General features: G+C 30.6%; 1 protein-coding gene across 1 annotated transcript in view; it reads left to right on the top strand.

The window, feature by feature from the left end:
• Positions 1 to 14,459, top strand: part of SEMA3A (semaphorin 3A) — a 194,634-nt gene that overhangs the window by 106,730 nt on the left and 73,445 nt on the right. The window contains exon 5 of the mRNA XM_006925734.3: positions 7,574 to 7,667. Coding sequence (XP_006925796.1) covers positions 7,574 to 7,667 — 94 coding nt within the window. The remainder of the gene's footprint in view (positions 1 to 7,573; positions 7,668 to 14,459) is intronic.

Below are 14,459 nucleotides of genomic sequence, written 5' to 3' on the forward strand. Positions count from 1 at the left end.
CTAAAATCATAGTTAAATCTAAGGCAAAGTTAACACATTATAATCAGGGCAGAAAATTACACTTACTTTTTAAATTTCTCAGTCCCCAGTGACAGAGACCAGGGTTACATTTCTTTTGTATCTTCCCACAATGTATATTGTTAAATAACTATTTCTGACAGACTAAATTTTTGAAGTTTATTATTCATAATTACTCCTATATTTTTTTGAAGGGCCAAGGACTCTCAATAGCTCTCAATTTTGAAAGAACTATGGAAAATAAGGAGATTTCATGCAAGCCAAAAACCCAAGTTTGAATGACGAGAATAGTAAAGGGATTGGGAATGAAGTTCAAGAAGTGAATTTATAAAAATAAATGAATTCCAAATAACAGTATGTAGAGAATGGAAACGAAAATGAATTTTAAATATCTGGATAATCCCCATATTTATGTTCAAGGAGGAAGACAAAAAACAACAAAAGCAAATGTCCAAGTTCAGAGTGATAAGATGACAGAATCACAGCATGTTAGAAATGAAAAGCTCTCTAGAAAATAACTAATTTGGAACCCATGACTACATAAAGTCAATAAACTCTGAAGATTGCTTATAAAATGTGTGTACACTTAGCTTCACTTTTCTTGAAGAAAAAATTCATAGATTTGTTGGATTATCAAAGGGAATTCTGATTCAACAGAAGTTAAGAAATGTGCGTTACAAAGAAGTTAAATAATTTGACCAAGACACAGCATATAATAAACAAAATTCCTTAAAGTGTGTAATAAGACCTAATTCTCTCCCTCACCGGGTTTTGGCAATAGTTCTTTTCCTGCCACCAGGCTCATATGTCTCTACGTCATCCTACACGTTACTGTCAGGTTCATCATAATACTACACCTCTTTGATGCTATTGTTCTTTAACTAAAATGATCACTGTGTCACTGATACCTTTTGAACACAGACTAAATTGCTTATTCTGGCACAGAAAACTTTCCAAATTTATTTGTAGTCCTATCTCTTAATATATGTATATACTCTTCAATGTCTAAATTCAACTTTAAGTTATATCTTAAATATGAATTATATTTATTTTTGAGGGGCTTTTGTTCATGCTGTTCCCTCTAAATAGAATTATCTACCTCCCTGCTTTTCTCTTTTCTCTGTGAGCTCCTGTGTCTCTTTGTACTCACAACCAATGCACGCATGTGTACTCGCAGATATACGCGTCTCCTATCAAAGTATAGATTTAAAGGACGAAATCAAATAAAGCCTTTCTTCATATACTGAAATAGAAAATTACGTCTCCTCATTTTTGAACTTTTGTGATTTCAGTTTCTAATATTTTAGGGTACATCTCACATAATATTTACAGTAAAACACTTTTTTATATGGTTAAAAACATGGATTTAGAAAGAGACAGTTCTGTTATCAAATTCTTACTCCATAACTTATTAGCTTTATGACTTTGAATATTATCTTGAAAATGTCTTAGTTTCTCATCTGTAAAATTGGTATAATAATAGGGTTGTTTGAATATTAAGTGAAATAATAAGCATAAAGTCTTAGGACATAGTTAGTACTTCATATATGTTCAATGTTAAGTGAAATCTCTATCAATACTTCATAAAATTATAATATGTGTATGTAATATATTATCGTTATATAATTTTGTTGTAAGTTCTCGTATGCTCCTTGAGTTAAACAATTAGACATTTCACCTTCATATTCCAAACATAATTCTTACATAGTCACAGCTCGATATGTATATACTGAATCAGTTAACATTTATATTAGTGTTTCAAAAAACATGTAAATTAGAAAGTTCTGATATATAAAGATGAAAATACCAATAAACAATTCATATTTTTATAAGTAGAAAAATTACATTGGCAAGCCCAAACAGCATCTCCAGTTTGCTGTCCCACTTGCTTACATCCCAGAGATGTTTGAAGTAAAAAAATAGGTAAAACAGTTATACTGGAATGATGGGATACACAAAAGAGATATTACATTGATCAGAAAGATTTTCGAAGTTCTGAAGAGGATTATTCTGATAACTTTACCTCTCAATGAAAATAACTCTATCTAGAGGGATAATTTATTAATAAGATTAATATTAATAAAAATGAAAATTACAAGACTCATTGAAAGTTAAAGAGGAACAGTGATGTAAAAAAGGGATTGTCAGGTTATTCTCTTTGTCATTAGGTTTTATTTTTTGTCTTTTATAGTAAGAGTAAATGCATCTTTGAAGTGTATAACAGGTATCAATAAAATATTAATAGTAACATGTAACTCGAAAAAAGTTAAAGTGTTATATTTCCTAAAACTCACTTTAAAACTTGGTTTAATATTTGAATTTTATAGAATAGCCTCTGCTGCACAGTTGCGTTCATACCTGTGTGAGATCCTTAAATTATTAACTCCTAGAAGTTATGGCTATATCTCTGCTAGTCCTTGGATAGCTTTTCTGTAGAGCATTTTGCCTTCAGTCACACAATCACTCCTTTATTCACTCATTCTTCTTTGATTCTTTCATTGTGCTTTATCTCATGCAGTTATATTTTAGTATTTGACAGAAATGTGGTAAATAATTTTTGTCCCTCATACGAAATAATTTAATAGGACAAAAATAACACATAAATGATTGAATTCCAGAGTCTAAGATAACAAATAACAGAAAGAGGGTATGAATAAATTGTTATGCAAGTTCTAGGGATAAAACTTTTTTTTTTCTTCTGGGAAAAATCAATGAACAGCTAGTAGATTGGGTATCATGACCTTAACTTTAAATAATGAGTAAAATTTATACCTGCTGAGATTAAGGAAAAGTAATTCAAATGGGAAAAGAATGATATACAATATAGGACATTTATTTGTTTATCTGTATCTCCAGTAAATGTTATTTAGTATAACCCCTGGTTAATAAATATCAAAAACTAAACTAGTGTTTTTAGTACGATTCCTTGTATATTTCATGGATTTTATTCACTATGATGACAGATTTTCTCACCCAGGAGGCCTTTTGATTTCCAGTTCTACTCTTTACTGCTAAGGGAATAGGATTTAAGATCTAAAGCATGTTGTTCAACAGAACTTCTGTGGCAGTGGAAATATTTGCATCGATGTGATATTGTATAAACAAGGCTCTATGACTATCGAGCACTTGAAATGTAGCTAGCATAACTGAAGAATGGAAATTTTAATTTTAATTAATTTAATTAAACAGCTACACGTGGCTCATGGCTATAGTATTGCACAGCATAGCTCTAGAGTCACCTTTTAGGAAAAATAAATTCCAGATGAATCCACAAAAGGATCTTCTTTAGGCAAAGTACAGTATGTCACAATATTTCCTGGGAGACCCTATTACATTGCTTCTTTGCTGAAGGCAGTAGTTTTACTCGGTATAGTCATTGCCTGTGTACTATTGTTAATTAGGATATGCACAAAGGAAACTAATAAATTATATCTGCAGGAATCTCTGAAGACTTCTCTTAGGAAATGACTTCTGAATTTTCTCTTAAAGGAAAGAAGTTCACCCTGGGGTTGACAGCTGAGGGTAGGTGGATGGGAGGAGGAAGAGAGTTCTGGCAGAGATGAGTAAAAACATGGAATGACCAGGGAATACTTGATAATTCAGTATAACTGGCAAACATGGTGTCTTTTCTGAAGAGTAGGAAGAGCAAAAGAGAAATTTAAAAAAATAGAATAATAAATACTTTTAAATATTTCCTAAGTATTAATTTTGACATGATTTTATATAATTTCTCATCCAAAATGGTTATTCTATCACATAAACGTAGAATTTTTTTTTATTTTCTTTTAACAAACATCATTTATGTTTTAATCATTAAATAAAACAACTAAAATTGCAACTTTGTTACCTAAATTTATTACTTGGACAAGATTGAAATTTAGGAAATTTATGGCCATGATGTCACCCATGGTTTATAATTTATAAGACTTTGGATTAGACATTAGCGCAGTTATTATTTCCTCTAATGTCTTACCTCACCCCAGTCTAATAACATTCAGGAAATCCAAAAGACAAAGAAAGAGTGGTTGAAAGCTAAAAATAGTTACTGAAAACTGATGCGATCATGTAATAAAATATGGCACAATAACTTATATGATATGTTCATAGTATCTGCTAAAGCAATTAGAATCCACGTAGCTAGATTTTTGTTCATATATTACTAAAAAAAGGAAAACCATCTCAGTCCAAAAATTACATTTAAACTATGCAATTTAATTATGTACATTGTTCTTAGGATTTTTTGGTCTTATTATTTGCACTCTTTAACACAGAAAATTATTGAGTAACAATCATGTTTCAAAAGGCCTTCCGAGTACAGCCAGACAGTTTTCTGTGTAATATGTTACATATGACAACATAGAATGCTAATGTGTAATTATAGTAACAGCGTTCTTTTACAATGGGTTAATATTTTCACATATCTAATAAGTCTCACTAGCAAGATAACAGAAGGAGTAATATTGGTGTCTTTTCATATCAACCACATTAAATTTATCAGATATGTTAAAAGTATAGTCTTATTAATTGATAAGTTTTACACGTATTATATTTAATAATGTTTTTAACAAAGCTTTTAAACTAGGCTCCGGTCTAGCTATAAGAAAGAATAATTTCCAATGCATTTCAGAGTCGAAGGCATTTACATATGTTTTAAACAAATATCCTAATTTCCACTGATAAGAAGAAAGACAGGCTTTTCCACTGTGGCAAAAGCTTTATTGATCACTATAGGAAAGAATGATTTTATTGTGCCAACTATAAACAAAACAATGAATAAAGAAAATTAATGGATTTTTTCAAGGGCATACTAAGTATTAATTTATATACTTCATTACAGTAAATCTTTACATTAACACTATGAGATTTTTTTATCCTCCTTTTACAGATGAGAATCTGAGTTCAGAAAGGTTTAAGGATTGCCTGAGGCCCAGAGCTAATAAAAGACAGAGCCAGGGATAACACCCAGCTCTGTCTGATTTCAACACCCTTGGACCCCATTACTATGTGTCATGGGTATGAATATCACACTACAAACATTTGTATATAAGAAATATCTTTTACTTCCCTATTCAGAAATCAAATTATATTTATTACAGGCCTCCATCTCACTAGGCTGGAAAGGAAATTCAAATCTTTATCCTTCAGTAGAATCATAAAAGAATGTGGAAAAATTACATGGTAGATACCCAGAAAGTTAGGTAAGAGTTACATTTAAAGGAAAAATGGAAGTAAAGAAAAGGAGGCCAGCTTTGAACACATTACCTGACGCCATGATGAAAGATAGATTTTTATCTCCTGAACCATGACTGACATGCTTAACCTCTCTTCCTGTGAAGTCTAATCCTTTACTTTGTAAATCAAATACTAAACACAAGGTTGAAAGTACTTCTCATCTACCTTGGCATTGTCTTATTAACTTGGACACATGACCCCAGACATCAGGTGTCCCCTACTTTGAGGGATAGCTCATCCATCTTTGTCAGTATTGTGAAACGACTTGTCAGGACAAGAAACTTAAAATAATATTTATAACAACATTTTCAACCTCACTACTACTTTTCCCTGCTGCTTCCTCTAACCTGTGATAATCATATACATAAACTTTAATATTTTTTTTTTATGATTTGTGGCAGTAGAGTATATATCTTTTATTAAACATATATCTTTTGGATTAGTCCTTAATTTTTATCAAAATATTTCTAAATATTTCTTAAGAGGTTCTTCTATGCTTTTTCTTAGCATATGCCAATAAGTTCCATGTTATAATTTTAATATTCAAAAGCTTTTGATAAATTTGTATTTTTAAACTAGTTTGTAGTTTAGTGACTATGTAACTGTCTTTAAGAAATATTTTTCTCAAATTATGTTAGGAGAGTTTAGAATAATGGTAATGTGTTAAATTTCCATATTCTTTTATTATAGTGGTAAGATGAGCTGTATTAATAGAATAAAATAAATTGTGTTTGTTTTTTTATTTTGCTATTTTAAAAAGGCTTTATTTCAATTTTAACAAATTTTACAATATATAAGTCAATAATTAGCATTGACTTTTTGGGTTCGGAAGCTCAAAGATATTAAGTGGTGACCAGAGAACTACAGTTAATCATTGGCCCAGCTGGGCCTGGCTCCTGAATCACCATCCTTCCCACTACAACTTAGCACAATTCTAAGAATCCCCATAAATTATCACAGTGTAAATTTTACAACTTAGCTAAAGAACCATCATGGCTATGGGATAACTAATTACCAAATTCAGAATCAATGTGAGAAATGAATAGAATCAGTAATTCTTACAGTAATAAAAATGGAGAACACTTTTGGTTTTTTTTCTACTCTTCTTCTTTAACTCAGATGAGTTTTAAGAATCATAATTTGAAACTCTGCCATTAGCTCCATCAGAAATATTAAACTTTAAATAAAGTGTTCCTTATTGGCCATAAAATGAACACCATTTGCTATTCTAAGAGGTTAGAAATACTTTTATGTGAATAGTAGAGAAGTTGCCAAAAAAGCTATTTTATTTCAGTCTATGGACAAGTTAATGTGCTCCTGGAAAAAGCATACATATTCTGACCTAATCAATTCCCTAGAGCATATGGTTCTAAAAAGAATGCTCAGAAATACTCCTACCCACCTCTCACCCCGACCCCCGCCCAACTTCAATTTACTTTATGGCCATATAGAAGTTTCAATAGCTAGGCCCATCCTGAGGGCAGGGTATCAGGCATGAGCTAATTGCCTCCTTATTAAGGTTTTTTGTTGCAGTGCTTTCTGATATACTTTCTACCTCGGAACTTACGTATATTTCTATATATAGTCAAATGTTCACTCCAATTTCTGGGTACCTGAGTCTCAAATGAGCAGCCTCCCTTATGATAAAAATGCATGTGTGCTTGTTTTTCTAAAGATACTACCTTCCAGGAACATCTTCCCTAACATGTAATTGTTTTATTTCTCACTTAGATAAAATGATAAGGAGAGTTTCAGGTACCTTCCATGTTCCAATGTGAGTAATTTAAAAATGCTCAAGAAGCATGTAAGGAGCAAAGTTATAGAAATGACAAGTGCAGAGAAATTGATTGCTATGGCTATATAGCATTTCCTTCTAGGAAGTACATATAGAAAAGTAAGATAGTGTATTTTGCTCTAGACATCTAATATAGTGGATTGATTTTGTTTTCTCTTTATGATGAAATAAAAAGAGTCGTTTTATTTAAATTTTAAATTCTTTCCTTCAAGAGCCATTAGGATAGCTCTTGGCATACCTGTATGATAAAGTGATCACTCTACTCTTACCATGACATCTCGTCTTTAGAGTTCATTTATTCACTATTGCTTGCAACATGCTACATGCTGCTAAAAATCACAAAGCTAAGTAAATATTTGGCTAGCGATAGCTAGGTTTTCATCCACTTAAGTTATTTTGCTATCTCTAAAATTTACACAAATAATAATACCTTTGACAGTAAACATACTCAACTTCTCTCTGATTAACTGGATTATTAAAATACTTCTTGTTATAAATAAATTCAGTCCTTCTTTTTCTTATCTACAGGATGACATTTTTAAGCTGGAAGATTCACATTTTGAAAATGGCCGTGGGAAGAGTCCATATGACCCTAAACTGCTAACAGCATCTCTTTTAATAGGTGCGTAGTCAACAATCAATTAAACTGAATTTTCTATAGATAATAACTTAATTTCATGTTCTTTTTTATATGCCAAGATTTTCCATTATTAATTATAAACTATTTTAGGAGGATGTCAGTCAACATATTTTCAAATATTTTAAAAATGAATAAAAACTAAAGGCTGCTTTGAGAATTACATTGATTCTTCTTTTTTTTTCCAGAATGGTTTAATAGTATCTTTGACATTGCCAGCTCAATCACTGTATATCCCCACAAGAACTATAAAATTTTTATTTTGAAAGAAAATGGTTTTAGTTTTCATTTCATGAAAGAAGTGTTTTTATGAGGAATTTTGACAGATCAGAAGGAAAGAGCGAGATTTAGTCTTGTTAACTGTAGTTTCAAGATTTGTCACCTCTTAACGTTTGGAAAACTTAATCAGTATAATCAGTTTAAATGGTGGTACAATTGGCAGAGACCCCATTGTGTACCTTGAGTTGATGAAGGCCTTCTGCATTCATCTTTTTTTAACTTTAGATTTTCTCTTTTTTTCACTCAGAAAAAGCATTTTATGTACACCTACTGTTTTCCCTAACCATCTATCTCTCTGGTTTTCTTCGTTCCTCTTTACTTCAGCATTGCAGATGGGTAGTGAATGCTTAGTTATATTTTGAAAGAATAAAAGTAAGAAGATAGAAGCAGGTAAAAGGAGAACATTTTAGTTCGTATTGAAAGATAATTTTTTTGTATTTTTTTTTTTTTTACCACTTCTGGACTGGAGTTAAATAAACACAAATAAAAAGTTATACATCATTAAGCAATTTTTCTTTTTTCTTTTTAACTTTTGAGTATACCAGTAATCTAAAACACAAAAGATATTGGGTTATTACCCTATTCCTGAATATATTTTTCTATGTAAACATGTAGAAATTATGTAACTTTTTGTTTCCTTTTCTATAGAAAGTAATTATTTGATAACAACAAAAATAATGGTGAAACTTTTCAAGTGTAAAATTTCTAATTGAATTTTGAATAATAAATCTAGATTTTTAAACAAATAAATTTAGGTTATTAATTGATGTTAGAAGTTCATAAAGTTTTGCTATTCTTTTCCTTTTTTAAAAATCACTTTTTTTTTTTTACTCAGCTAAATGAAACTTCAATCACGACTGTTGCATTAACTATGTAGATATATTTTTTCCGGTATTATCTAGGTTTACTTTATCACTATGTTTCACTGATTTCTTTCCTATTAAGAATAAAACCACTACAGCATGAATTATCTTCTCTATTGCTTTTCAAACAGACAATTTCAATCCATTTGATCCATTTATGGAGCATTTTAACAAAAGTTTAAGACCTGAAGGAATGCAGCAAATTGAGCACACTTATAATTTTCCTGTTCACAGATGGCCTAGTGATTACATGTGGATGACTTCCTTAAGTGCATACAGAAATTTGAAAGTTGTCTTAAACAAAGGAGAGGAATCCAATCTTGTTCAAACTTGCAGCCTATACTTATTTAAATTGCATGCTGAAAAAGGATAGATATTCTTCAAAAAGCAGTATGTAAAACTGTGCCGAAAGCAGCTTTAATTTGTGGTATGTTTCTCAGTAGGGATTTGCTTGATTATTTATTTTAATATTCCATTGAGAAAGGATGATGACAAGTTAGTATTACATAGTTCATTTGGTATGCAACCACACAAAGTCCACAAAGAACATGTAACTCCACAGTTTGGGTTTTATATTAGAAATTCTTTGAAAAAAGCTGTATAGATTTGTGAAAAGGAAATGAAAATGAGGGAAGTATGAGTCAAGGAGAGGCTGTATGGCTAAAAAAGAACAGTAGGCATTTTAGAGAAGCAGTTTTTAAATGGAAGTCTAGACCTTATCTATCTAATATTATAAAATAATTGAGTGACTTTCAGAGATATTTAGTGTTTATTGACAAGGAAGATCATTCAAGCCAATATAAATTAATTTCTGAATCAACTGAATAGCAAGATACAGAAAAATGAACAGGTCAAATCCCTCAGAATATCTGCAACACTGTTTTAATTCAAGAGCCATGACTTCACTTGTTAAGGTTATTTGTTTCTTTTATAACTATACTATAAATTCTTTTTCTCACAGTACATTTAACTCCCCTTGTTGGATTTTTCTTGGCATTTTCCTCTTGTGTTGCTTTAAAAAGAATGCTTACTAATTTAGTGGAGTTTCTTTATTTTTCAACATAAATATTTTCGATAGCACTTCCCTAACTTTTACATACAAGGATAACAACTGTCTCTGAAGTACACAGGTTGTATATTATATATTAGAAAATTATTATTGGGAGAACCTATCCACCCAAAAGATTTTAATATATTCTCCTCATTTCAGCACATAAGAGAAATTTTCAAGATGGTTCTGGGCTGCTTTCTTCCTCAATACTAAGAAATAAAATTTCATGTTAGACATAAGCCATCTATAAACTGGCTACATGGATCCTGACAGCAGATACTTTTTATACCCTCTATTAAGCAGTTTCAACCAGTAGTAAACTTTAAAACCAGATGACAGCTTCAAAAATTTAGTTTACAAATTTTATCAAGGTTTAGTATAACCTCTTTCCAAAATGCTATGGATTTTTAAGCTGATGACCATAGAAAATAAGAATTCTCTCCTGAGCAATGCATAGCAACTGAATTAAGTCCCCAAATATGTTTTAAGTTTTTCAAATCATGTTAGTAAAGTTAATTTTTCAAATCCTTTTTAATAAAAATCATTTTGTCAATATGAAATTGCTTCAGTATTTATTTTTTAAAATATTTCTTATTTCACCGACCTGTAATCATTTTTATGACTTTGTTTAAAAGGTCTTTATTAAAAATAGTAGTTGCTCTCCTGCTTAGAATAAATGCCATGTGTGAACACAAGATAAGAATAAAACTATATTTTCCATACTTACGTATCATCTCACATTTTCATGATATTAGCAGAATAGTCAACTTGAAAGCCGTTTTATTTCCCCATTGAAATCTCAGGGCATTTCAGTGCCAATAATTTAGAAATATTCTATCACTAAGAGATATTACTGAGATCTATTTCAGGTGTCTGGGTCTTTTGGCTAAGGTTTATTTTCCCAAGCTAGAATTCTGCCTTGCCTGGGGAAAGAACATTAATTTGACACTAGAATATACTCGCATTTTATATTTGAGCAAATGAGGTCCTCCCTAAATTAATTAACTATATTTGAAAAAATATTTGAACCTCTGTGAACTTCAATTTCTTTGGCCTTGCTAATTCTCCTAGTCTGTTCTGCGAATAAGATAAGATAGTGTTATAGCATATTATATTTGAGTTCTTACATATTTCTCAAATATATGTGGAAGTAGAAATGAACAAACAAATAAACAAACAACTGGTAACAGTGGTTGCCTTTGGGAATCTAGGAGACAGATTTGGTACCCCATAAATTTTATATTTTTTAATTTTGTACTATGTGCACATATTAACTACTCAAAAATATTAGTTTTTTAAAGGACAACATAAGTAATTAAGCCAACATGTCATATTTATTGTAATAGAGAAAGGTGCTCAATAAATGTAAAAATGTAAAATTATTCCCATACCCTTTCACTTTCAGGAAATGGATTTCATCAGTGTATGTGTCTGTGTGTCTGAGTGTCTCGGTGAGAGAGAGAGAGAGAGAGAGAGAGAGAGAAAGAGAGAAGTGAGGAGAGAGGGGGATTTTTTCTCCCTCTGTTTCTAATTACTGTGCTACTTTGTGAGTGGAATTTACTTAAGGTGTTAACAACATAATAGCTTGGTCTTTAGGTTTGTTTGATTTTTGCTCACATCCATGTCACACTTTACACCTGTGTTAGTAATGCTTCAATTTCATCAGGAAATGTTTTTTTACCTTCTGTTTCTCCTCACCACACCCTACTTAGGAATTGTAATCTAATACATTAACTGATCGAAGCCACATTTTTACTTCATTTTGAGTTGTGAACAGAAAGTCCAGAGTACATATGAACTTTTGTTTTTAACACATGCTTCTCAGATAACTCTGCATGGTGGAAATGCAATTCACTAAACTTTTTATCTCAGCAAAGAATGCTTTTCTTAGAGACAGTTTAAAAAGCTTACAGTTAAGAAAGAATGACAGTGTACTCAAATAGTAAGTTTCTTATTGGAAAATTTCTAAAAGGTTAGTTACATCTGTCAGCACTAATATATCTTAGTCTAATGTATTGTTTTTGAGATATCAAACTGCCTATATGTTTTCTTTTGTAGAGAAACTTAAAAACCTTGTTGGACAGAGTATCCACAACCACTTTTTGATAATAAAACAATTCCTTAAGTATATTATTCTATCACCAATTTAATAAAATTAAACAAGTGTCATATTTTCTTTTACTAGTAGTTCATTATATATGAAATACCCAAAAGTATATATCTTAACTATAATGCCATTTCAGTCATTATAAGATAACATTTCAAGAAGACACATTTATGATCAGAAAACTGATCAATTATCATTATGCCCAAGAATCGACATACAATTTGGTAACTTCATAATTGACCTAGAAACTACAAAAGAAGCTTAGCAAAGGCTTTTTTATTACAGATATTTGTTCTCCAAAAATAAGCCAACTGAGGTATAGTAAATTTCTTATACTCAGATATGATTAGATCAGTTCAGATAGCCACAGAATGTACTAAGGCTTTAAAACATGGTGAAAATGCACAAGTATATTAAATGAAATATACTCTAAGTTTATATTATATTTCTACTTAATAAGAATGCAAGAGTAGTTTATTCTACTACCTGTAATTTTTAGTCAAAACTACAATATGTCATTCATTTTCTGGAGCAGTCATCCTTGATAAGAATTCTATAGAAATCTCAGCAGAAAATCTGATCGAATGCCTGTTGTAAAGGAATAATTATTGATATTGAGCACTGACAGTATGAGAATGTACTACTGAATTATCTGGTGCCCTCCAGCTCACAGAAATCAGTCTGATTCTTGCCAAAAATAATATTGAAATGAGAGGTAATTTCCTATAACTGCAGGCAGCTGATGTCTAAACTGCAACCTCTCTTTGTTTTACAAGTCAATTGTTTAATTTAATTATGTTTTCAGTAATAAATTGAGTTAATAGCCCTTTTATTAAATAGCTCTTCTACTTTCTCTGAATGACCTATTGTCAAAAAAAAAAATACAAACCAGTCTTGCTTCCTTTGTCTTCATTTGTATTGATTTTTGCCTTCCTCAAATGTGAGTGGATAATAAAAAAATAAGTGTAAGTTATAAAAATCTTACCTAAATGAATAAGAGAAACAAATATCTATCTATATCTGAGTAACAGTTTCTTATGTTGATGTTACTTTTGTTATTTCAACCTCTCCTGAATAGAATTTACATGTAATAACAACCATAATTACAGTTTTACTCACACTAAGGCAAGCTAAATGAAAAAAAAAAAAAAAAAGAATGATTAATTCCTGACAGTCTTTACTCCACATTTCTAATTGCACCTTCTTTTGGGCATGATCTGTCTCACTGCATTCCGATATGATATTGTTCAGTTTTCACCTTTTGATGGTTCTATTTTCACCTTTCCTGGTTTTTGTCACCTAACATGTGGTTGAGAAGGCAATAAGGTTCAACTAATAATTTAATATTTTTGATTTTCAAGTAAAGAGTACACAAAGCATTTCATGACAGATATTACCCTATGAAAAATGTTTGAGATCGACATGAACGTTTTAGGTTGCATTCACAACATTTTTAACTAATGACTTCTTATTCACACAGATCAGGACAAACAAATTACCAAAGTTTTAAAAATTATCATATCTATATATCAATTATTTGTAAAAAGATAAAATACCAACCTTAATAAAACGGTACATCAGGGAGGACACAAACCACCTATGGAGGAATAAATAAGTTTTAGTGATTGGCTATAGATTAAAATTAAGGCAATGATAGGCACTTAAATATTTCAAAGTACTTCAAAACATATAGTTAGCTTATTAATAGCATTTTGGTGCTTTTAGAAAAGGGTTATTTCTTTACCTTGTGATCATATAAAATATTATTGCGACATATTATGGTGAGAACAAGTCAGATTTGAACTTGATGTTTAATTAAGTGAAGAGAACATACGATGCTTTCAAATCCCAAAGAATATACTATGACAATTTGGGTTCTATTTATTTAACTGGTGATTTGTACCTAATATTGTCTAACCATCATTTTTTTATTTGTCTTGATTCACAACAATTCAAAATAAATGATTAGTTTTTGAAATTCATTCTCTAAGATAAGGTATCTTTCTATTTCTATTTAAAGTCATAATTTGGAGCTGTTCAATGCTTCTCTCTGTGTAGCTATTCTCTGCTATGAGATTTTTCAAACCTTAGTTTGGTGCATTCAAACACCACAGGTTCTACCAAAGGAATTGATTTGGGTTGGACCACTGAAAATGTTTACTTTACATTGTGAAACCCTTATCTACAAGTGAGAATTGAGGGTGTGAACAAAGAATATCACATAAGCAATCAGATTAATAAGACTTACACCAAGACATTTATAACTGAATAGTCACAGAAAGTTTTCCATTTATCTAGTAAACATGAAAGTCCATTGGAAATGGAAAAGTGTTATATAAATATTTAGATTATAATTTATCTGTGTCCACTTTATTTTCTGAATATTTTTTTTCAAATCAATGAATTCAAAAACATTAACATATTCAAATGATCAACAAGATAATATTGTTTTACTGACATGACAGATTATTTGGAGA

Source organism: Pteropus alecto, unplaced genomic scaffold (assembly GCF_000325575.1).
Source record: "Pteropus alecto unplaced genomic scaffold, ASM32557v1 scaffold69, whole genome shotgun sequence".
NCBI classification, from domain to species: domain Eukaryota; kingdom Metazoa; phylum Chordata; class Mammalia; order Chiroptera; family Pteropodidae; genus Pteropus; species Pteropus alecto.